Below are 23496 nucleotides of genomic sequence, written 5' to 3' on the forward strand. Positions count from 1 at the left end.
ACTTTGATGTAGATTGCTTGGTAAAGATAGTTGCAGCCTCAGAATACAGTCAAACAAATAATTAGACTCTTTTGCGCTTCTTCGTACCATAATCTTCAACGGTGATTACTTTTTTATCGTAAGATACTTGTCCATTATCACTTACGTCGTAAAACAATTGTAGAAAACTGTTGAAATCCTCGAAATCCTCAATAAACTCACCTAATGATTTACGAAGCTTCTCCCTAGAAGTAATATCTTTCACGGAGTATCCTTTATTAGGAATTGGTGTTATCTCAAATGCTTCACTTTCCCATATCTTCAATCTTTCGAGACCAAAAGTATCAATGAATTCTTCTTTCGTAATATAATTTCTGAATTTAATATTCTCAGGATACTCTTTCCCTTCGAGATCTTTATTCTTCTTTATTTTGGGAATAGGAGCAGATTCATTTTCTTGGATATAAAAATTTCTCAACAACATGATGGCTTCAGTTCTTAATATACCACCAATACTTTGATAAGGAGCATCAAGAGCAGGATCCCTATTGATACTGAGAACAGTCCCATTTCCACCAAATCTATCGTTCCCGCAACCAAATATCACTTTACTGATACCAATTTGTCTGAGAGCTGATGCACACATTATGCAAGGTTCTACAGTGACATATAGCACAATATCCAGAAAATACTGCTTGATATATTCGATATCACCCTGGTAATCCGTAGGAATATAATTTTCTAGAATATAGTCTATCGCTATTAATTCTGCATGCCTTGTTCCGTTTAATGAATCATTAGTACCATTATAACCAACACTGATCACTTTATTAGTTGATTTAGAGACAAAAACGCATGATACAGGCGTCTCTTTATTCATCAAAGCTTTAAAGGCTAGGAACAAAGCACAAGCCATATTTTCGAATTCTGTGCATAGTACTTTCACCATAGTGTGATAAAGAAGTATTACTGCAATATTTGAAATATCATATGATCTCAAAATATTTTAAAATCTCTTCTTCAAACCATGTCAGATTTACATAAATCCTTTCTCAAGCGTATTAAAGAGCACGAGCAAGCTATTGGCCTTGGTTCTATATCTGAGAGCCATAATGATACGACTGAGGAAATAAATAATAGCTCAAGTAATTTAGACACGCTCCACAAGTTCAAAGCTAAAGTATTTTCCAAGATAGAAACTTACGATAACGGAGAGATCACATTCCAGACTTATTTCAGACCTCCGGAAAATGAGGGAGCAGCTATATTTGTATTTCATCACGGCGCTGGCAGCTCTGCAATGACGTTTGGAAAGCTAGCAGAAAGCTTAATTGAGCACTCTGAATCCGGGTTCTTATTGTTTGACGCCAGAAGTCATGGTAGTAGCTCAAAAGCCGATGACTATTCTCTCAGTTCGTTGACAAAGGACTTCAAGTTTATAATAGACAAGTTTACTGCGACTTATAATCCTAAAAACACGATATACTTAATTGGCCACTCGTTAGGGGGAGCGGTGTTAACGAACTACTTAGTTGAGAATCCTGATCAATGCCATAATGTTAAAGGTTTAATAATGTTGGATATTGTGGAAGAGACAGCGGTAAAATCACTTAGTGCCATGCCCAGCTTTGTTCAAAAAAGGCCTAGAGCCTTTAAAAGTCTCCAAGATGGAATTGATTGGCACTTCCATGTGAGCCACTTGTTGAACAACTATGATTCCGCTTGTATTAGTGTCCCAGACTTACTATGGAAATCAGATAATGGATCTTACGAATGGATAACGGATTTGTACGCTACTCAATCATACTGGGATACATGGTTTAAAGGATTATCACAAAATTTTATTGATTGTGGAAAGAAACAAAATATCGCTAAACTATTGATATTATCCGCTCACGAAACTTTAGATAAGAGCTTAATTATTGGTCAAATGCAAGGTAAGTATCAATTAGTCGTTTTCAACAATATTGCGAAGGCAGGTCACTTTCTACATGAAGATATCCCTAAACAAATCGCACAAACATTGATTGACTTCGTTAAAAGAATTGATTCACCTAGCGAATACATGAAGAAAGAGTTTGGTGTTGTTCCAAAATGGGGTGGTAAAATTCATTCATAAATATTTAATCTACACTCAAGTTACTCAGCTTGATGGCCTCCTCTCTTTGAGAAATCACTTTGACAATCGCGTCAATTTTTTTGGATGCTAAAGGGAATCTTGGATTAATTAAGAACGGCCGCAAATCAAATCTATTATCATCAGGTGAATATTGCTCAGCATGGTATGATGGAGTCATCGTTGTCATCTTATGCCTATTAATTGCATAAAAGAACCAGAATCTCTTAACTTTCTCTGCTACTTGCTGTGCTGTTAGGTTTAATGGCGGCTGAGACCATTCATGATATAGTTTAAGGAACATATCAAGGGGTCCACATTTTTCAACTTTTCTAAGCCTACCAAATCTTGATAATTCGTCATAAGTCATACCCATGTCGATTTCGTCACTTTGGACGTAGTTCTCAGTAATTGGTTCTAATTCAGCCGTGGGTGTGGCATCAAGAAAGTCCTTCAAAATTGGCAATTCAAAATTAGTTTCTGCCCAATGAATAAATCTTTTTAGGTCAGTTTTAGAAATCCCACCTATAGGATTTATGTCTGCAGAGGAGCAATCATATTTAGTTAGATAGCCTCTCAAACATTCATCTACATTTGCACTTCCTAAAACTAGTAAACCACCAGCAATATTTCTTGTCCAAGGCAACAACTGAGCAAATAAATAGCTTAGCACCATTCTTAGTCTGGCTTGGATATTTTGTAATGCAAGATTTTCCGTCTGAGAACCACCAAATATCTTAAAAATTGGCTTCTTACCTGTTGCTACCTGGAAAACTGATACAACAGCAGCAACTAAAGTATCCATATTCATGTCAACATGGTAGGATCCAATATCCTCAGCTAAATCCTTGGCCCTAGCCCTTGTCTCTTTAGATGAATTTTCAGTCCCCATGAAACTTGAATAAAATAATCTACCTGCAACATCTTGAGGCTTTTGGGGGATAAATGATGGATCATGAGTTAGGGCTTGGATGTCTTTCAAGACTTGCTCGTCGTTATTCCTTATAGATTCCACAACAAGCCTACACATCGAATGCACAATAACTGCAGTTGCGCAAGAATCTATCCCTCCACTCAATGGTAAAAAGAACCCAGCACATTTTGATCTTCTCAAATAGTCCCATAGCCAGCAAGCTGGACCCAAGGCAATTTCTTCTTCAGGCAAATGATACTTTATCTCTTTCGGCCGCGATGGCCGTACTAAAGGATCGAAAATATTTGACGATGGAGACAATAAAATGTTAGTGTCAATCGTCTTATATTTGTCGACCTGGTTCACGGCTTGTAGGCCCGAAGACTTTTGGTTTCTATAGCCTCTAATATCGTCCAAGTCAATAGTCGCAGAAATGACTTCAACCTCCTTCAATGAGAATTGCGAGGCTTGAGCAACAAGCTTTCCATTGACTATAATACAAGCAGAACCGTCATAATATAATCGATCACCATCACATCCCTTTTGGTTAGAATAAAGATATACCCCACCGCACTTTGTAGTTGCTTCTGTAATAAGGTTTAATCTTGTATCCAATTTCCTTAATTGATGATGAGAACCCGACGAGTTTGTAAAGATCTCTACGCCATCTAGTGCCATATCTATATGAGGAGATTTTGGAGTGAACAATTCTTCACAAGTTTCACATCCTAACTTTGTTTCCTTAGTATTAATAATACAATCTCCAATCACGACACTTGATTGACCTGTAATCGTAGAAATGGATTCTGGCAATTGATATGTCTCATAATACTTCGGCCTATTCCACGGGGTGAAGAATCTCATTTCCCTATAGTTTCCATCGTTAGCCAAACACAATTTCGGTCTAATCAATAGAATTTTCCCATTGTATGATATAATCCGACAGTTGTATTTGATGGATTTATGAATAATTGGAATACCGATATCAATAAGAATATCATGAGTTTCTGGGTTACTGAGAATCTCACTATATGTTTCCCAGCAATGATCGTAGAGGTCGTTCTCCAAAAAATGATCCAAACATCCGTATCCGCATAGTTCTAATTCTGGCCCAACTCGAAGTCTTGCTCCTTGTCTCTTTGATTCGATAATACTTTCTACAATTCTATCTCTATTTCCTTCAAAATCTAATGCCCATTGATTAAGATTACAGGTTGCAATAGTAATGGAACGTCCCATCTTCAATATATATTATGAAGAGTAAAAGAAGTATTATAAATTTAATTTTTAATTTGTGTTATCAGATTATGCTAAAAAAAATGAATAAATGTATCATTTATTACCTAAGCCCAAAACTAAACTAACAAGAAATAAAAACTATCATTAATTATGAAAAAGTAACGTTTTTTCAACGTTGTAGTTACAATTCAGTTTTTGGATCGAGACCGCTAGCAATGTTACACTGGTGCATCATTCTTCTTTCATCTTGGCCATCACTTTTGACACCCTTAAATTCACCTGTGACTGAATGCCAGACTCCTCTATTGAAAAAAATGACTAAATCTCCGGTGGACCAGCCATGGGCTAAAACATTCTTTGGTGAAATGGCTGGTCTCATTAACTGGTGAACTCTGTTACGAGATTCTTCTAAGCCCAAAGTTTTGACAGAACCATCAGGTTGAACGGTGTGCAACTTATATAAACAGCAACCGTGAACTTGTAAGTGAGGTTCCTTAGTGACAGGATTAGTCCATACCATTGGCAACTTCTTGACCTTAGATTCCTCCCACTCTGGTAACTCATCAAACTTAGTTTCTTTTCCTTCGCTTACCATTGTCAATCCATCAGACGTGGCCTTAGCCGGGCCAATGAATATATAGGGGTGTGGTGCATACTCCACCGTAGTGTTCAAAACAAAATTCTTGTCTTCATCACTCAACTGGTTGAAAGCAATGGCACCCGAAACGAAACAGGTTGCGCCCTGTGATAATTCCAATTTATCATCATTATCTTCATAATGTATAGTTTGAGTTTGCGTTGTTGGTGGTACCTGGATACCTAATAAAGTAGTAACCATTGGAGGAGACAAGTCATATAAAGCGGAATCAATGTGCCACCTGTAAAATCTCGTTCTATGTTGTTCTTTAATTTGCTTATCAGTCAAGGGAGTATGGTGGAAGCTCGTGTGAGAAGGATGGGTCAAACTGATTGTTTCTCCATTCTCATTACCAGGTTCATCGGCACCAAAGACACCTTGACCTAAAATCTGAACTTGAGGTTGGGATTTAACAGTAGTACCGTCCTTTTTCAAAACTGATTTTTCATGTCTGAATTCCTTACCATGTCCATAACCAGCAAACTTAGAATCACCTTTTGGAGCTGGAATCGAAGGGTCAAACCTCTTGGTCAATTCATACTGTGATTTAGGCAGCAATTTCTCTTGGTTCGGGAACACTGCCACTAAGTTTGTCAATACACCGTCGTAAAGCTTTTTGAAGTCCTCGTCATTCAACTTTGATGGATCGTTATTTGCATAAGAGGGAAGAGTTACAGAACAGCCAAAGGGTCTGTCTTCCAAAGGAGTAACTGTGAGTAAATCTGTGGATGGCATTATATTATCAATTTCAATTATATCTTGTTTATGAAACTAGGAAACTTGAAATGTAAACGGGAGGGTGCTGCTTATATAGGATCCAGCAAGTTTATTATCTAAGACAAGATGCCCGCGGGGTCCGCGGTCACTTAAGTCTCAACTATCATCACAAAGAATTAGGACGGATAGAAAGCAGCAACAAGAGATCACTGACGTACAAGAAATAGGCCATTATGTAATATCATACGAACCCTTGGTAATCTAAAGTTCGAGTCTTCCTTTAAATGTGAAGTTTTAATTACTTACATTACGAATATAATCGTCGCGGGACCTCCGCGATGTGACTGCAAAATATGAACTTAGATGTACATACAAAATACCTGTGTAGTTGGGCTGTATGATGTCAGAGAACAGAATAGAAGAGATGATCCCTAGGAATAAATAGTGATCTATTGATATTATTCCCTAAGACCAATTTTGTTTTTATAAAGGAGAGAGCGATTACTAGGCCACACGGAGTACCTTGACTGCAAAATCTAGAGACCACTAAACTAGATTTCAAAGCCACCCAATTACTTTTCAGCATATAGATCTCAAATAATACTAGAAACCAATGTAAAAAACAAGGTTCCTGTTAAAGAGGACAGGTGGAAGCAGGGTAGTGTTTAATAGGACCGTGGTACTACTAATGTTCAGAGGTAAAGGAACCAAACACAACACCTCATAAAGCCAAAATTTGCTTTCCCTTACATTACAGTGAATAGTGTGATAGCTCTTTTCCTTTAGAAGCAAGGCTTATCGTTACATGGGAATGTAGGAATAAATAGCAATCCCCGGCCAAACCTTCAATGCAAAGTAGTTTCAATTTACTCAAACATGATTTCAAACTATTCAGCGATTCCATCTTCTTTCTAAAATAAGCACTTCCATATAATACTTAAAAAATAATTCAGAGCTTTCATAATAGGGTCAACTCTTAGAGGTAGTTCGTGAATTCGATTAGTGCCCTGACCTTACAAAAGATGCAACAGAAGTAATAACATGATTTGGATTACGAGTGTAAGATCTGATCAATTAGTTAGATAGAAGCAGATGTATATCACCATCTTCACAATGACAGGTTCTCTCATACTGATCCATTTGAGAATTAGCGTATACGTTACTTATGATACCTCCGACGGAGCCCCTTGGAGGTTTAAATATCATTGGCGGGTTATGTATAGTAAGAAAGTTATGATTTATCCTAACAGGAACCGTCATGGAGAAAAAGATAATTATGATTACTCTCAATTGAGAACAAAGTTCATGGATAGCCTTTAAGAAGGAAAATTGACTGAATTGTTGCAAACCCTTGCTCAACTAATTGAATATTGTTCTTGATGTAGGTAGTTTCCTAAAAAGGAAGAAGCTTTTGTGCTCCGCGGAAAATAGGAATCGGCACTCCGTTAGATCACATCCTCGATATATCGGGGAACCGAAGAAATCAATATTTTAGATTTTAATGAGATCGAAAGACCGGACTATATATATATGAGAAGTAAGATTTGCGAGTCAATACTGAACTCACGTAACAGATCTCATATTATCGGCAAGGAATAATGTATGAAAGTTACGAATAAGACTTAAGCAAAGTACGCTGCTTTTCCAAGAGTAAGTCAACCTTCTCTTGACACTACACGATCTAATTATTCTCTTTTTATGGACACTAGAGAGCAATAGGAACTCACTTCTCAGGCATGAAGAGAATCTATTACATTTATCAAAAAGGTGTTTAGAATACAAAAAATAATTGTCATTTCTATTTACCTAAGGATAGTCCATATATGCTTCAAAGTTCGAATGATTTTCGAATCAATTACTCACTTGCATTCATATACTTATAATTTTTTGTCTCATAAGAGGTTAGAAAAATAACCTTTACTCTTAGCGAGTAGATGCAGTTTTCTATAGCTATATTCCGAAGTTCTAGTTTTCTTGACTAGACAAATAAGCCACTTAATTAAGCGATTAAATAAAATTCCTTTTATTTTGCCCTTAAGAATTACCTTAAATATAGAAATCCCTCTGAGAAACCATCCACGTAATGGAAACAGAACTAACTATCAATGGACCCAAAAGTCCACTGCCAATCTTAGCAGTTCCATACCATAACCACTCGCTGATGAAATGAACACCGGCTATAAAAAAAGTCCATAAGACAAGCTCATATACTTGTTGGTTCGCTAAGTAGTAAGCGCCATAGAATCTCAAGATTGAGCTTAAAATTGTCCACGTACCAAATGTTCTTGCACTCAAAGGCGTAACTTCATTGGTGTTGTTGTATACTTTTTGGGTTAATTTTAAGTCCTTGGATAAATACGTTTGGATTGAATTAAAGATAGATACGACTGAAATGAATAATAGCCAATGTGGAAGGTATCCTGGGCCCTTGGGAAGAATTGACATCATATTTGACAGTTTTACGTGAGTATATAAAAGTTATTTCCACGCCTAACTCTGTGGGTAAAATAGTGAGAATATTTAACTATATGTATTACTTTCTTATAAATTTTCGCTAATCAAATTTTATTTCGTTGGATCCTTAGATTTCAAAACATCAACAGCAGGACCTAACAATCTCGTAAAACCAGACTTATCCAAAGTGGCGACAACAACAGTATCCAAAGCTTCGACAGTAGCTTGTCTTGGTAAGTCCTTCAATAACGCAACTTCACCAAAATAATCACCTTTTTGTAAATGTGTCAAAACACCAGTTCCTTCTTTATAAACCTTACAGTTACCACGTTCAATAAAGTAAAAGTTTTCACCCTCTTCACCTTCTTTAACAATGATGTCACCTTTATGGTATATTTCGGTACTTAAAGCGTCGGCTAACTTGGATCTCTCTTGGTTAGATAAACCAGACAATATTTCGACATCCTTCAAGAAGTCCTCATACATCAATCTTCTATTAAATGTTCCTTCCAATAAAATTCTGCGGAATGTCAACCTGTCCAATGCCCAGCATGTTACTTGATCAGACGATGCTATTGCAGTCGCAGCCCTTGGAGAGTTATACATCAACGCTAATTCACCAAAAGAAGAACCTTCTCCACTAGAATTGACCTTAGCACCGTTGACGTAGAAATCGACAGTTCCTGACCCAATTATGTAGAAGTAGTCACCTTCATCACCCTGTCTAATTATTTGGTCATCTTTCTTGAATGTCTTTTTGGTCAAAGCCTCAAGAACCGTTGTTCGAGAATCATCTTCTAGTTGGCGAAATAGAAAGTTCGAAGACAAAGAATTACCTAACTCATCTCTTTGTTTTGGTGTTAAATCATTCTTAGGTGGTTTCCAACTGTCAGTCTTGAATTTATCGGGATTCATTGCCTCAGCAGAAACTGAAGTTCTTCTATTAGCATTGAATGCAACTGGAATTTGTTTCGATTGAGGTTGTAATAAGGGTTGCGGTTGAGACGACAGTTCATTAGGATCTACCTCTCGTGAGAGCTTCGGAGCTGTACGATTACTGACAGCGAATCCACCCTTGAATAAATTATCCAGCACTTCATTATGATTCAGGTGAGGATCATTCTCACCGAATGGTGACTTGAAGCTGGGTTGTCTCGAGGTTTTTATATCTTCAACCTTAGGAAAAAGTTCAATACCGGCAGCCTTGGCCATCGGTTGCTGTGCCCACAAAGTTTTCCTTTGAGATTCCAACTTCTGATTAAAATAGTTGGCGCAAAACTGCAAAACATCCTGCGGATTCTTTGCAAGTAATTCCTTTTCCAACTGATTTAGTTCTTCCTTTACTGACATTATGATGCTTTAGTATTTCCTATGTATTAAGGAAGACAATCGATAAGGGTTGCAACAGAAAAAACGGAGAAACTTAGAAACCAATTGATTTCGTAATGTTGGGGTATCTGATGAATTTATTTAAGTCTTCTTTTCTATCGTCAAATGTCGTCAGGAAGCCAATGCTCGATGATTGAATGATTAATCGACTTACAAGTGAATTGGGGATGAAGGATTTCAATTGAGAAGCTCTAAACTGTAAATTAAAACCTGCAAGATTGTATGTACAGGATGATCTTTTACGGGCAACGGCTATATGTACACCATACCCACAAAGGAAAACTAAGGATAGGTGAGAGCCTCGCGACTGCATATGCATATATCTTCCCTTATACATTCCCAAGGGGACGGACCCCTCATTTCGACACTACCTTTTGCAACATTACTTAATCTACCAGTAATCATGTGACTCGAACCACAGACTTTCGCACTCATTCTAGAAAATGCCACGTCAGCGTTCGATAATATTCTATGATCGATCCAAAAAAAATTAACACGACGACAATTCATCACTATATATAAACACTAAAAGTCAGATTGCGACCTTTTTAATATTATTAAATTCGAGTAAGCACAGACAAACTATTGGTGATATGAAGTCGTGGTTAGCGTTTTTGTACGTTTTGGTAGCGCTATTGCCATTTATTGGTGTTTTCGCTGAAACTAATGAGACTGAAAGCTATGGAACAGTGATTGGGATTGATTTAGGAACCACTTATTCATGTGTTGGTGTCATGAAGAATGGAAAAGTTGAAATCTTGGCTAATGACCAGGGAAATCGTATTACACCATCATACGTTGCTTTCACGCCGGAAGAAAGGTTGATTGGAGATGCCGCCAAGAATCAAGCATCTTCTAACGTTAAGAATACCGTGTTCGATATCAAGAGATTGATCGGATTAAAATACAATGACAAAGTTGTGCAAAAAGAAATCAAGCACTTGCCTTATAATATCGAGAAGAAAGACGGTAAGCCCGTAGTTCAGGTTGAATTCAACGATGAGAAGAAGACATTTTCACCGGAGGAGATTTCAGGGATGATCTTGGGTAAGATGAAGTCGATAGCCGAAGAATATTTGGGTAGTAAAGTAACACATGCTGTTGTGACAGTGCCAGCTTACTTCAATGATGCTCAAAGACAGGCAACGAAAGACGCTGGTACCATTGCTGGTTTGAATGTTTTGAGAATTGTCAATGAGCCAACTGCTGCAGCCATTGCTTATGGTTTGGACAAAACCGATGGCGAGAAACAAATCATCGTCTATGACTTAGGTGGTGGTACATTTGATGTTTCTCTTTTGTCAATTGAAGGCGGTGTTTTCGAAGTTTTGGCCACTGCTGGTGATACGCACTTAGGTGGTGAAGATTTTGACTTCAAAATAGTAAGGTACTTATCTAAAGTCTTCAAGAAGAAACATGGAATTGATGTCTCTTCAAATATAAAGGCAATTTCTAAATTAAAGAGAGAAGCTGAAAAAGCCAAGAGAACTTTATCATCACAGATGTCAACTAGAGTGGAAATCGATTCATTCGTTGATGGTATTGATTTCTCAGAAACTCTTTCAAGAGCCAAGTTTGAAGAGTTGAACATTGACTCATTCAAGAGAACATTGAAACCAGTTGAACAAGTTTTGAAAGACGGTGGAGTAAAGAAATCTGAAATTGATGACATCGTATTAGTCGGAGGTTCTACTAGGATTCCAAAAGTTCAGCAATTATTAGAAGATTTCTTTGATGGAAAGAAGGCTTCTAAGGGTATCAACCCGGATGAGGCTGTAGCTTATGGAGCAGCTGTTCAGGCTGGTGTTTTGTCCGGTGAAGATGGTGTAGATGACATTGTCTTATTGGATGTCAATCCTTTAACTCTAGGCATTGAAACCACTGGTGGTGTTATGACCACTTTGATCAACAGAAACACTGCCATTCCGACTAAGAAGTCTCAAATCTTCTCCACAGCTGCTGATAATCAGCCAACAGTTTTGATTCAAGTTTACGAAGGTGAAAGGGCCTTAGCAAAAGACAATAATAGATTAGGAAAGTTTGAATTGACTGGAATTCCTCCTTCACCAAGAGGAGTCCCCCAGATTGAAGTTACTTTCTCTTTAGATGCTAATGGTATTTTGAAAGTTGAAGCCATGGATAAGGGCACAGGTAAATCTGAGTCAATCACTATTACAAATGATAAGGGTAGATTGTCTAAGGAAGATATTGATAGAATGGTTGAAGAAGCTGAGAAGTACGCTCAACAAGATTCAGAAATCAAAGCTAAGATCGAATCCAGAAACTCATTGGAGAACTTCGTTTCTTTGTTAAAGAGTCAAGTCAGTGATGAAAAGGGCTTGGGAGGTAAATTGGATGCTGATGATAAAGAAACTTTAGATGATGCTATTCAAGAAACTTTAGATTTTATTAATGAGAACTACAACACTGCCACTGCCGAAGAGTTTGACGAGCAAAAGAAGAAATTATCTGATGTTGCTAACCCAATTACTGCTAAATTATACGCCGGTGGTGCCGGTCCAGATGCTGAAGATGCTCAATTCGGTGACGATGACTCTGATGATGAATTTGACCATGATGAACTTTAGAGTGAGCAGTTTCTTAAAATTGATACATTTATTCCTATTCCTGTTAAATAGTTAGATATTATATATATACTGAAGTTAGGTAAGAATGTCATAAACACAATAAATCGAAACAGTGTTGCACGTGATAATAACCGAATCTCCTTTTTTTTTTATTTTTCTCTTCGATTTTTTCAGTACAGAGCTCCAAAAGGCCTCTTGCCATAAATCTTGATTAGACATTTATGCAAATATAGCCCTAAAATAAATACAGCATGGCACATAGAAAGCTACAGAAGTAAGTAATATTTGAACCTAACCTAGAAGGTCTCAATAATGTTTGACTCTGCTGTTTTTTAAGCATTTCAACTATAATTGGAACAGACATACTAACCAGAACACAGAGAAGTAGAGGCTATATTCAAAAAAATTAATGAAGGAATAGATTTATTTGATTACTATTATTCACGACATGAGAGTTCTAACAATGATAGTCAAAGAGAAAAGTTAGAAGGAGATTTAAAGAAGGAGATCAAAAAGCTTCAAAAGTTTCGAGAACAAATCAAGAGTTGGCAATCAAATGAGTCTATGGAGGCTATAATTGCGCCAAACAAACTTCAAGAGCATCGTCGGATGGTGGAAGAAGCAATGGAGACATATAAGGAGGTGGAGAAGAATTCAAAGATGAAATCATACTCAAATCAATCAATTATGTTGGCGGCCAGAGAACAAAATGATGACCTCCGAGGTCTCTCTTCAGAAACAATAGATGCGATAGAATATCTTGAGTCTTGTGTTGATTCATTGAAAGGCCAGATGTCGGATCTTGATGAAGAATACGAAAGACTAAACGAAAAGAAATCGAGAAAAACTAACTATGCCGCCGAAGAAAGGAAACAAGAAATAGAAGGTTATAATCAGAAGAATAATTTTCATCTTTCAAAAGTTTCTTCCATTATAAGGCTTTTAAAGGAGAAACGTATCCATCCCGAATTAGTGTGGACTATTCAAGACGATTTGAACTTTTATATCGAGTCAAATCAAGAGCCTGACTTCGTGGATGACGATACGTTTTACGATGATTTGTTTAAAGAAGTATCTAATATTCCTTTAGATTTCAAGGAATCTGAAGATGACAATGAAGACGATACGCTAATTAATACAACGATCAACACGACAAATACTGACACTGCAAACTCGACTGCCAATAATATTAGCGTTCAAACAAATGTTGCTCCTAACAATGAACCAGTTGTGAACCAAGTTTCTAGCGTCATTTCCAATACAACTCCAGTGAAACTGACATCTTCTAATATGCAAAAGTCTGTCATATCGCAAGCAAAATTTGATCCAACTTCCGTAGAGTCCAGTCCTGCAATTATCAAAACTTTAAAGCCAGCCGTTGCACCTCCAACGCCGGTCGGAAGCATAAAATGGTCAGTTGCTGCGGCCGCTGGATCATCGTCCTTTAATAGTGGTTCTGAATCAAGTCTCAATGGCGGAGAACAGAAGGCAGATACACCGGCAAGGGAGAGCCCCGTCAAGGATGAAAATTATGCGAATGGGCTAGCTAAAAGAAGCTCTTCTTTAAAAAATTCAAACGGCATTGCAACTATGACAGATGCAAACCACAAGTATGTTGAGGTAATGAGAAATTCACCTTTGTCTAAAACAGAAATGGAGCTCTTCAGTGACTTGAATTTAGTTAAAGTGCCTCCAGGAATCCAGGACTTAATAATATCATTGGCGTCAACAAGAAACAAGTCAAGCGATTCCAGGCTATTAACACATACCTATGACATCTATTCAACACCTATTTCAAAACCATATTTACCAGAAATCGTACAATCGAGAGATTTATCACAGCGTTTACCTTTACAACTCTTGAAATTACAATCATATTGGAATAAAATAAGGGCGAGTAATCAATTTGATCAATTTGTGAATGAAGTTCTTATATTGAGATCTCAAAATAACAGTGAAAACTTAGCTATCGTAAACGAGCTTACAATGGTTTTATTTTATGGGTACTACTATGGATTGTCACCTTTAGAAAATATTATAGCCGAATCTTGCTTATTCAAGTTGAGCTGGAAACCTTACGCAGCAAAAAACGTCGAGCTCAAAGATCCTTTGACTATAAAGAAAGTTCGAGAAAATGGAGCATTGCCTGAAGTAAAACATTATTACCATTGGTTTAATTGCATAAAAGTGCTTCCAATGCCGACTCAAATAGATAGCAGTACTGATAGTGCGGCATACGAATTTGGTGATTACAATGTTTTTGATTTAACATTATGGGAGATTTACGTTAAGCATGGATTCAAATTTGCCTATAATTTATGTCAGTTGGAGCCCGCAAAAAGCATTTGAACCTTTTAGTTATTACCTTCTCTTTTTTGTTCTGAAAACATTCATTCATATAATCATAATAATATTGCATTGTACTTAAATGATTATGTAACATTATGGGGTATCAGATTCCAAATCTTCGAAAGGCTCTGAGTTCAAATTCTCGAATTGCTGCCTTGGCGAAGACCCTATTGACAAAGCATGGAAAAAATCACTCGTCAAAATGTCATTTTTGTCATTATCCACTGCGCTGCTTTCGGATTCTAATATCTCCTTGGGGGAAGACATTCTAGGCTCCATACCATCGCCTTTATGTACATACTCTACCCCGTTAATATCGTAATCGCTCATGAACTGCGTGAGTCCAGTTGAATTGCCTTCTATGATATCAAAGTCAGAGCTCGATGAATGTTCAACTATGCTTCTTCGTCTGTTCTCTTTCAATGCTGCCCCATTTGATGAGGTTAGAACAGGCATTTCTTTATATATTTTAGGGCAATAAGCTACTGGTTCATACTTCTCCCATAATTTGAAGTCTATTCCATACATTGCAAGCGTAGTCTCTTTTACCTGGAATTCATGTATTATCTCAGATACACTCTCGAACTGTTCCATGCTGCAAAAATTGGTTTAGAGCTAATGAAGTACGTGGCTTTAAAGAATTGACCAAGATATTCAGTAGAAATATTTATTTGCTTCTTTTAAACAGACTATTATTCAGAGAGTGGCTTTATATCTATTATTTTGAAATATATTTAATACCTTCTAATTAGTGAAGTTCTGATAGATCGCATTTGGACTGGACCGAGCTTCTCTGATGTGGAGTTCGAACTATCAAATAATTGAAACTTTTATGTCATAAAAAAGTACCGACGTTATAAAGAAGACAGTTTAGTACCATGGAATACTATTCTTCGTTAGATGCATCACAGTTGGACTCTGAAAGGCCGACGCTCTTCGAGCTCATTTCAGCGAAGCAATTAGAGGCGCTACTTTCACCATCCTTGAGATATGTCCTAGTTTATTATGCTACAAGATACCCCCAATATTTACTTAAAGTCACCAATAGATTTGATGAATTGAACCTATTACTAAGAAGTTTTATTGAGTGGTACTTTCTAAAGTTTTGGCAAGGTTCTTTCACTGAAAATTTTTATGGTATTAAGAGAGTCAGACAGACACCTTTATCTGGTGGAAAGTTCAATCAAAACAGATTGACGCAAATCACGCCCTCATTGATTGAAAAGAGAAGATCGCTAACCCGACTTCAAAAAGCAGCATCTATATTTGAAATCACTGGAGCAGCGTATTTGAGTGAAAAATTTAATTACTGGTATGAGCTTTGGTACCCCAAATATATAACGAAACAGTTAGTTCCGTCGGACCCAAACAACAGGAGAGAATTTATTACCGTAGAATTCAAGAAGAAGTTTGTTGAGTGGTGGCCCAGAATTCAAAGCATAATAAGAGCTGGCAATTTCCTAACGACGTTGTTGTATTTGAGTGGAGCAACTAAGTCACCATCAATTATAACATACTTAATGAAGATGGATTATTCGAGACTAAATCAATACGATTACTCCAAAAATGAACCGAAGGCACCATCTGCGGGTAAAGAAAGACTAAACAAAGTGAGACCCGATTCGATGAATGAGTATTTAATGCGATTGTTGGTCAACAATGTCACTCGGCCGAGCTGGAAGGTTTCTAAATACTTGTTAGGGACTTTCTTCCCAATAGCAATATTCACTCTTAAGTTTTTAGAGTGGTGGAATAACTCGAGCTTTGCTTCCCAGCTTTCCAAGGGCCAAGGTAATGTACTAGATACGATAATTCCACCGCCTTCTACGTTGTCGGAATACGCTAAGCTAAAGAAAATGAATAAAAAGTGCTATAAATCTGGATTGCTTTGTCCTTTATGCAAAGAAGAAATCACTAATCCTGCCATCATAGAGACTGGATATGTTTTTTGCTATTCGTGCATTCATAACTATCTCGTAAATTCCAATGAAATAGTAGCAAAAAGGATCTCCAAATTAAAAGAAGAAGATTCTGATAGCGAGAGCGTCGATGGTGAATACGAAGAACGAAACGAAAAAGGTAGTGAGCATTTCGAAGGTCAACAACATGCAGATATTTCGAAAGGAGGGAGGTGTCCTATCACGGGAAAGAAGCTACTAGGCTGCAAATGGAATGCTGCAAAAGGCAGTTTTGACGTTGAAGGCTTAAGGAGATTAATATTTTAAGTCGTACTATTAATGAGATCAATGGGATTTGGTATTTCATTTCCTAGCATTCAGTAATTACACTTATTAATCTATTGGTCACGTGAAACAAAAAACGTTTATATTTTTTAGCCCTATTTATGTACTTTATGGAAGATTATGTATATTACAATATAATAATGGATAATAAAGAGAAGCTTCGAGCTATCAGATTTGACAAGGATTCCATTAAGTTGGAAATTTTGGATCAATTGGTTATTCCTTATAAAACGAGTTACATTTCAATCGAATCAATCGATGATGCATTTAATGCTATCAAGAAAATGCAGGTAAGGGGAGCACCCGCTATTGCAATTGTTGGGTCATTTGCTGTGGCCATTGAAGCAAAAAATGTATTAGATAATAAATCAACTACAGTAGATGATCTAATTAAGAGGATTGACTACTTGGTTACGTCGCGACCAACAGCAGTGAACTTGTCTAACTCATGTACAAAGATTAAACAATTGATATTACAAGACAGGGAACCAACTGATTTGGTAAACGAGGATGTGCTTAATTTAATTTTATCCTATTCGACGAAATTGTTCGAAGATGACCTTACGAACAATATTAAAATAGGAGAGAATGGCGTGAAGTTTATCAAGGAATCGTTGAGGCAACAAAATTTCACAGGACCATTCTCAATTATAACCATTTGTAATACTGGCTCATTAGCGACTTCCGGACATGGTACTGCTTTAGGCATTATCAGATCTACCTTTGAATGCTTATCAATAACTAGTGGTGAAGAATTTTGGCTTGAAAAAGTCTATCCTTGTGAAACACGACCTTATAACCAAGGTTCAAGGTTGACTACTTATGAATTAAAATATGAGCAAATCCCATTTACTCTTATATGCGACAATATGGTAACATCGTTGATAAGCTCCCTCAACAATAATTCCGAAGTGAAAGCCCTGCGAGCCCCCATCAAGTTTGTAATCGTGGGAGCTGATAGAATTGTTAAAAATGGAGACACAGCGAATAAAATAGGCACATATCAGTTGGCTGCTATTGTTGATTTTTTCAACAGTCATGCTAGTGAGAATGACGGCATCAAATTTATTGTAGCTGCGCCTAGGACAACACTCGATTTAAAAACAGAGAGTGGAGATCAAATAGAGGTAGAAGAGAGACCCTCTAATGAGCTTACCAATTTAAGTGGCCCTATGTTGGTAGATGATTCTGTAGGAGAGAAAACTACAGTTGGAATTGCCACTCCAAATATCTCTGTTTGGAATCCAGCTTTTGACATTACACCTCATAATTTGATTCACAGCATTATAACTGAGAACGTGATATACAAATTGAGCGAGTCCAAGAGCGAATTCAAGTTCTGAACTGTATTTATTATGTAAAATAGATATCGAAGATATAGCTAAACTAAATATATACAACAACGCTTGACTAACTCGAAGAAGACACACGCCAAAATCAGCTCTTTTACCATGCTCAGGTTTTTGAGCTGTCAGGTTTAGGTATCCTTTCGGGTTCAGATAAGCTTTCGGGATCAGGTTCGGACGTGTTTGCTGGAGTATCACTTTCTTTTCCCTTATCAATGCTTTCAGAATTGTCTTTCTTCAACTCCTGAGACTTGCCAGTTTCCTCATCATCTTCGTCTAAGGTCGATGAATCTTTGTCCTCTTCTTTTAAGCTATTTGCCGTCAAAGCTTCTAGCTCTTTCTCATCCTTATCTTTTATTAAGCTTGAGGTTTCTTTTTCGTCGACTTTTAAGTCACTTGATTCTAATGACTCGTTTTTGTCCGCTTGTGATTGATCATTCGGCCTGGCTTTTGGAGATAAGCTTTTTGGTTCATGATCTGACATGACATCTTGGCTGGACTTCATATCATGATCTTCTTGTTCTAATTTCTCCTGTTCAATCTTCTTTTTTCTTTCACCTTCAATGTTATTTCTCATGATTTCTTCCATCTTAGTATCTTCAAATGTTGGCAAAGAATTCACGTTCTCCCATATCACTTGGCCAGAATTTCCGTAGCCAGGCAATTCACAAAGCTTAACCCTAAAATAATCAATATCTTTCAAAACAGAATGCTTTTCGTTGAAATCTTTGAACTGGGGTAATTTAGTACAAAAGCATTCTACCAACAATTTCTTATAGTTGTCGAATATTTTCAGTAAAATCATGGCACACTTAAGCTCTGGCAAATACCTTGATAAAACCTTGGTTACAGTGGTGGTTTCTTTTACCAAAACATCCATATAAGGATGACATTGCTGAGAGCTCTTAAGTGGTTGTGACCAGTCAATTGAACTAATTGCATTACAATGACCCACAGTACGATCATACATTATTGAGACTAATTTTGAAGTGAGCTCATTGTCATGGTCCTTATAATAACCGATGATACGTTCAAAGGTTAATGGCTCCTTACCTTGAATCGGAGGAGATGCTGAGCGCGACTGCTTAAAAATATTTTCAGTAATCCCCAAAATAACGATATTGAGGTCGATAAACTGGATGCAGAGTGCCAAATGCCTCGTCTTTATATGTTCTAATCCTGCCGTTCTAGTTGCACCTGCATTCAAAACTGCTTGAGCTGTTTTTGAGTTCATAAGCTTATAAAAAGACAATATATTATGCTCAATTAAAGATAAAGTGTTTGGGAACAATTTTCCGATAGATAAGTATTGCTTCATCTGAATTAAAGACTTTGACACTAACGAAGGGATTATAAAGGACTCATTTTCAACAGTTATCTTACCATTTCTATTTTTTGTGATCACTTCGCTCTCGGGAACAGCACTCTCATCGTTTTCTTTGTACAAGTCACACGATTTGAGCCAGTTATCACAGGAATCTCCATGGGCCCCTTTACTTTGTATAAACTCTGAGTAGCTACTGATTTCGTCAATTATATTTTGATCGGTACTTAAAGCTTTCAAATCGGTGACTTTTTCCCAAGTTTCTTTGTCACAATAAGTAGCTATCGATTTCAATGAATTCAGATGAAACCTATGAACGAAATAGTTAACATGATGCTTCATCCATTCGTTTAAAGAATTACCACCTCCACTTGCAACGTAGCCAGGATTGATCATTTCGCATTCATATAGGTATGCTGACGATAACGAATAAAATCTGGAATAGTATTCAAAGTTTAGGTCAGCAATTTGCTCCAGTCGGACATTTATAACTTTTGTGAGTCTGATTTGAGTTAGTTCTATTGCTTTATTAATGGCGACAGTTATATCTAAGGACATGACATCTACTTGTTGCGACTGAGCCGGTGGAATAACTTTAAGGGCGAAATCAAGCAAAACCTTTTGCTGTATAGTAAGATGGCGTAAACATTCCGATAAGCTGGCATAGATGCTCCGGAGCATTTCCTCGAACTCATTTGGAGTTAAAGACCGAATTGTAAATGATAGCGAATTACTTGTAGAAACATGATTTTGGCCACTATTCGTTTCTGGAGGAACTGAGGATGACCTCGATGGAGCGCTTGAGGAATCTACCAGGGCTCTTCCTGTCTCAGGTAACTTTTCTTTGATTATATTTTTGATTTCTATAATGATTTTGTCTTGGTAACTCGAGTATGCTGATATTAGGTGTCCCGATTTAGCTAAATTTTCAACGAAATGATTAAGTTTTTCTTTCGTATTAGCATCCATAATTTTATAAGACATGTTTAAAATTTCCGCATTCTTATTACGATTTTTAGAAGCTGCCACATAGATTCGGTTCATAGTATCTTGTATGGGTACATTTTTGTAATGTGAACGTAGGTCATCTAAGAGAAGATCAGCAAAGTCACTGACATAACCTTTCGCAGTCTCAGACTTTAGATTCTCTAAATCATTTCTCATATGAACTAATGCTGGGAGTGCCGAAATATCGATTATTGGTAATTTAAATTTAGGATAGCATTTCCTTGTCTCTTCGTCTAGTAATTGATTATAATCAACACCGACGATTAAATTTTCGACCATGACAATTTCATTAAGGCACCTCGAAAAATTCTTATTAGCGAAAGATTTCTTAGCTAATTCAAACAATGTAGTAATATACTGTATTTGCATCAACGAAGATTCGAGCTGTTCTGCTTTTTTTCTTTCATTCAACTTTTTTAGGATGGCTAATCCTTTTTTAGATTTCATATCTTGTAATTGCTCTAATCTTTGGGAAACAATATTGAATTGGTCAATGCATGATTTAGACTGTTTCTGGACTTCTTCTATATCACCTATAGTACTGAAAAATTCCTCTGATGAGTTTTCGATTGCTTTTACAAGATTAATTTCAACAATGACTAAGTATTGAGATAGCTTTTCCTGGATATCCGTATTGTTTAGAAACATTGTAGTCTCCTCATCATTTTTAGAGTTCCCTGGTAGCAATTCACATCCTTCAATCACTTGTTTAAAAACTCTTGGGTCATCCAATCTAAAATCATCATTCCGAAACACTTCAGGTATGGCAGACATGTCAAGGACGTCGACATCACGATTATCGTGCAAACTAGATAAAGATGAGGACGAAAATCCATCAATTTCACGTTTGAAGCTGCTGTCTTGTTGAGCAAGCTTTTGAAGTGTATCTTCGGTAAGTTGTTTATAACTCAGTTCGAATTTTTTATATTCTTGGGCCACTTCACGATATAAATGAGATTCCAAATCTTCATTTTTTACTTTCTTTGTCAATTTCAGCAACTGAACTTGAGGGATGTCCAGCTTACTTGGCGCTATCAAGTTGTGAACACTTGTTAGTCCCCCATTAATTGTGACAGATGTTTTTGGAGTTCTACTCCTTCTAGACCTAGCCAAGTCTGATGCAAATGTTAATTCGTAAATAGAGTTAGGGCCCAAAGGAGAAAATTCATCCTTTGGGATCCCTTGTTTTTCTTCTTGGTTGCTTTGATTAAATATGGGGAAATAGGCTGACGACAGAAAGCTGCTGTCCGCATCAACGCTAGTTCTGAATGATATAGCAGATCCTGATCTCTTATGAGTGCTCTTACCTTGGTGGGATAAAAACGAACTTGATGAGTATTCGGACTCTACAGCCAAGTCATCATTCAAGTTGATTGTCCCATCTGTTGATAACCTGTTTGATGTGAACGAATTCCGAATTTGCGGTGAATTCGTTATTGATGATCCCTCGGACATCTTTCCTAGGCAGCCTATAATCTGAGATTAAGATACTCTGCCAGGAGATTACGAGATACTTTTAACAATTCAATCAATTGGCAGTATGCTCAACTGTAGAAGTTGTAGACTACTTCGATATCATTAATGTCGTTTATAATAAAAATATCGCAATATTTTAAATACCCGACATTTCGCTTTGATTACTAAAAACCTTCAACAGTGAAAGGTTCTTCTTTTCTTGTGATCCATATTAGATTTGACTTGTTTTGGTAGTGTGATATGTCGCAGAATAAGCAAGAAAACATAACGAAAGGTAATGATTCAAAGCCGAAGCCATGTTGTGTTTGTTTAACAGAGAAGAAACTGAGAGATGAATGCTTATTGTTCAATGGTCAAGAGAGTGGTAAATGCAACGAATTAATACAACTGTATAAAGCTTGCATGAAGGGATATGGTTTTGAGACTAATTAGTCTTCTGCAACTCCGGCTATTATTCGATCTAGTTAGAAAAAATTATTGGGAAGTGGATGTTTCTTAACCAAAAGCTACAAAAGTTGAATCTTTTTGTCTGTAAATATGTAAATAATCAATCGAAATAGATGTAAGCTATTAAAAGAATTATGCATTTATTTAGATAATCTAAACATTGTCTATAGTTCCATATGTGCACAGAGAATCCTCTTCGTTATACAGTTTTTTGGTTCCGTTAACATTCTTTTTTGGAATGCTCCTATTCAACAAACCTCGCACCTCTCTTGCAGCATTACTTTGACTCGGACTTGTATCGTAGTCAAAGTGTACACGCTCGTTAGCCTTCGCAAGGACTTGATTTTGAATGAAATTATCAATAAGAACTAGTTGAAGACAGTTCATAAGGACAGGAACCACAAACATGACTATAAATATTTCAAACTCGTCAGGATACTCATCTAGCCATACGAGTAGAAAGTGACTGGTAAACCACAACAATTGTGACTCGAAACACTCGACAAGTCCATATATGATAAGCTTCGTAACCATAAGACATAAAAAGTATACTGCCAATTGCTTGAAAAAAGCTCTATATGAGGGTTTCCGAGGATCGTCACCATATATCCCCGACTCTATCTGAGTCATATGAAACATCTTTTTACATATTTGGTTGGCAGCTTTGAAAACAAGATATAAAATGTAAACACCTATAGTACAATCGAATACAATGTTCAAAAAATACCAATCACAAGGATCACCTTCCGAGTTATCATCAGAATTATCTAATCCATTGTATCCTCGTATTACTGAATAGCTGTCGTCCTTTCTTGTTTTTACTATGGACAAAAAGATGTTAAAAACGTGTACCCCAAATGCACCTATGACTTGCTTCAATACATCAAATAGCCATACAGGCCAAGTTCTTCTCAATGGATATTCATAATATCTTTTCACTATTAAGGATGAAAGGCATAAAAGGCCCAATAACGCCTGCGTTAATAAAGAGAACGTACCCACGAGCTCACATTTGCCATCATCTCCATTAGTCTCCTTTCTCTTGCTCTCTGTTGCAAAACTTATCGGTAACGAAAGGGAAGCGACTATTATATTTAAGACTAGAGTCTTTATATATTCTAGCATCCCCTTAAAGCTAGATTATGGTGCTATTACGTTGAGGTTTTGTTCATTTGTTTTAAAGCAAAATAGTCGTAATCTAGATAGCACTCAATGTGGAAAAACGTTCGAGAGTAGTCCACATATACAGGTCCACAAACCAGTTCAATTTT

At 36.9% G+C, this 23496-nt stretch overlaps 14 protein-coding genes across 14 annotated transcripts; 6 read left to right on the forward strand and 8 right to left on the reverse strand.

Annotated features, from left to right (window-relative positions):
* Positions 1–61: 61 nt before the first annotated feature.
* On the reverse strand, positions 62–928 carry PRCAT00004949001 (tRNA(adenine34) deaminase; the record flags this gene model as incomplete). Its single annotated transcript, XM_062954982.1, has 1 exon — positions 62–928. One exon carries the CDS (start codon positions 926–928, stop codon positions 62–64), a length of 867 nt encoding a protein of 288 aa, XP_062811631.1.
* A 78-nt stretch (positions 929–1006) lies between these two features.
* PPE1 (carboxylesterase-mitochondrial 37S ribosomal protein YmS2) lies at positions 1007–2098 on the forward strand (the record flags this gene model as incomplete). Its single annotated transcript, XM_062954983.1, has 1 exon — positions 1007–2098. The coding sequence occupies one exon, from the start codon at positions 1007–1009 to the stop codon at positions 2096–2098; it is 1092 nt and encodes a 363-aa protein (XP_062811632.1).
* A 4-nt stretch (positions 2099–2102) lies between these two features.
* On the reverse strand, positions 2103–4247 carry PRCAT00004951001 (glutamine-dependent NAD(+) synthetase; the record flags this gene model as incomplete). Its single annotated transcript, XM_062954984.1, has 1 exon — positions 2103–4247. The coding sequence occupies one exon, from the start codon at positions 4245–4247 to the stop codon at positions 2103–2105; it is 2145 nt and encodes a 714-aa protein (XP_062811633.1).
* A 181-nt stretch (positions 4248–4428) lies between these two features.
* PRCAT00004952001 (uncharacterized protein) lies at positions 4429–5619 on the reverse strand (the record flags this gene model as incomplete). The annotated part of the gene is made up of 1 exon (XM_062954985.1): positions 4429–5619. The coding sequence occupies one exon, from the start codon at positions 5617–5619 to the stop codon at positions 4429–4431; it is 1191 nt and encodes a 396-aa protein (XP_062811634.1).
* Positions 5620–7647: 2028 nt separating this feature from the next.
* Positions 7648–8049, reverse strand: ERG28 (Erg28p; the record flags this gene model as incomplete). Its single annotated transcript, XM_062954986.1, has 1 exon — positions 7648–8049. The coding sequence occupies one exon, from the start codon at positions 8047–8049 to the stop codon at positions 7648–7650; it is 402 nt and encodes a 133-aa protein (XP_062811635.1).
* A 117-nt stretch (positions 8050–8166) lies between these two features.
* Positions 8167–9405, reverse strand: BCY1 (cAMP-dependent protein kinase regulatory subunit; the record flags this gene model as incomplete). Its single annotated transcript, XM_062954988.1, has 1 exon — positions 8167–9405. The coding sequence occupies one exon, from the start codon at positions 9403–9405 to the stop codon at positions 8167–8169; it is 1239 nt and encodes a 412-aa protein (XP_062811636.1).
* A 632-nt stretch (positions 9406–10037) lies between these two features.
* On the forward strand, positions 10038–12032 carry KAR2 (Hsp70 family ATPase; the record flags this gene model as incomplete). The annotated part of the gene is made up of 1 exon (XM_062954989.1): positions 10038–12032. The coding sequence occupies one exon, from the start codon at positions 10038–10040 to the stop codon at positions 12030–12032; it is 1995 nt and encodes a 664-aa protein (XP_062811637.1).
* A 251-nt stretch (positions 12033–12283) lies between these two features.
* NOT3 (CCR4-NOT core subunit) lies at positions 12284–14381 on the forward strand (the record flags this gene model as incomplete). The annotated part of the gene is made up of 2 exons (XM_062954990.1): positions 12284–12306; positions 12413–14381. 2 exons carry the CDS (start codon positions 12284–12286, stop codon positions 14379–14381), a joined length of 1992 nt encoding a protein of 663 aa, XP_062811638.1.
* Positions 14382–14474: 93 nt separating this feature from the next.
* On the reverse strand, positions 14475–14975 carry PRCAT00004957001 (uncharacterized protein; the record flags this gene model as incomplete). Its single annotated transcript, XM_062954991.1, has 1 exon — positions 14475–14975. One exon carries the CDS (start codon positions 14973–14975, stop codon positions 14475–14477), a length of 501 nt encoding a protein of 166 aa, XP_062811639.1.
* A 284-nt stretch (positions 14976–15259) lies between these two features.
* Positions 15260–16606, forward strand: PEX12 (ubiquitin-protein ligase peroxin 12; the record flags this gene model as incomplete). Its single annotated transcript, XM_062954992.1, has 1 exon — positions 15260–16606. One exon carries the CDS (start codon positions 15260–15262, stop codon positions 16604–16606), a length of 1347 nt encoding a protein of 448 aa, XP_062811640.1.
* Positions 16607–16764: 158 nt separating this feature from the next.
* On the forward strand, positions 16765–17967 carry PRCAT00004959001 (S-methyl-5-thioribose-1-phosphate isomerase; the record flags this gene model as incomplete). The annotated part of the gene is made up of 1 exon (XM_062954993.1): positions 16765–17967. One exon carries the CDS (start codon positions 16765–16767, stop codon positions 17965–17967), a length of 1203 nt encoding a protein of 400 aa, XP_062811641.1.
* Positions 17968–18079: 112 nt separating this feature from the next.
* On the reverse strand, positions 18080–21757 carry PRCAT00004960001 (uncharacterized protein; the record flags this gene model as incomplete). Its single annotated transcript, XM_062954994.1, has 1 exon — positions 18080–21757. The coding sequence occupies one exon, from the start codon at positions 21755–21757 to the stop codon at positions 18080–18082; it is 3678 nt and encodes a 1225-aa protein (XP_062811642.1).
* Positions 21758–22018: 261 nt separating this feature from the next.
* COX17 (copper metallochaperone) lies at positions 22019–22210 on the forward strand (the record flags this gene model as incomplete). Its single annotated transcript, XM_062954995.1, has 1 exon — positions 22019–22210. The coding sequence occupies one exon, from the start codon at positions 22019–22021 to the stop codon at positions 22208–22210; it is 192 nt and encodes a 63-aa protein (XP_062811643.1).
* Positions 22211–22378: 168 nt separating this feature from the next.
* PRCAT00004962001 (uncharacterized protein) lies at positions 22379–23350 on the reverse strand (the record flags this gene model as incomplete). The annotated part of the gene is made up of 1 exon (XM_062954996.1): positions 22379–23350. The coding sequence occupies one exon, from the start codon at positions 23348–23350 to the stop codon at positions 22379–22381; it is 972 nt and encodes a 323-aa protein (XP_062811644.1).
* Between the last annotated feature and the right edge of the window lie 146 nt (positions 23351–23496).

The sequence above is a fragment of the Priceomyces carsonii genome (genome assembly GCF_900007245.1).
Source record: "Priceomyces carsonii strain CBS4050 genome assembly, scaffold: Debaryomyces_carsonii_scaffold_5, whole genome shotgun sequence".
NCBI classification, from domain to species: domain Eukaryota; kingdom Fungi; phylum Ascomycota; class Pichiomycetes; order Serinales; family Debaryomycetaceae; genus Priceomyces; species Priceomyces carsonii.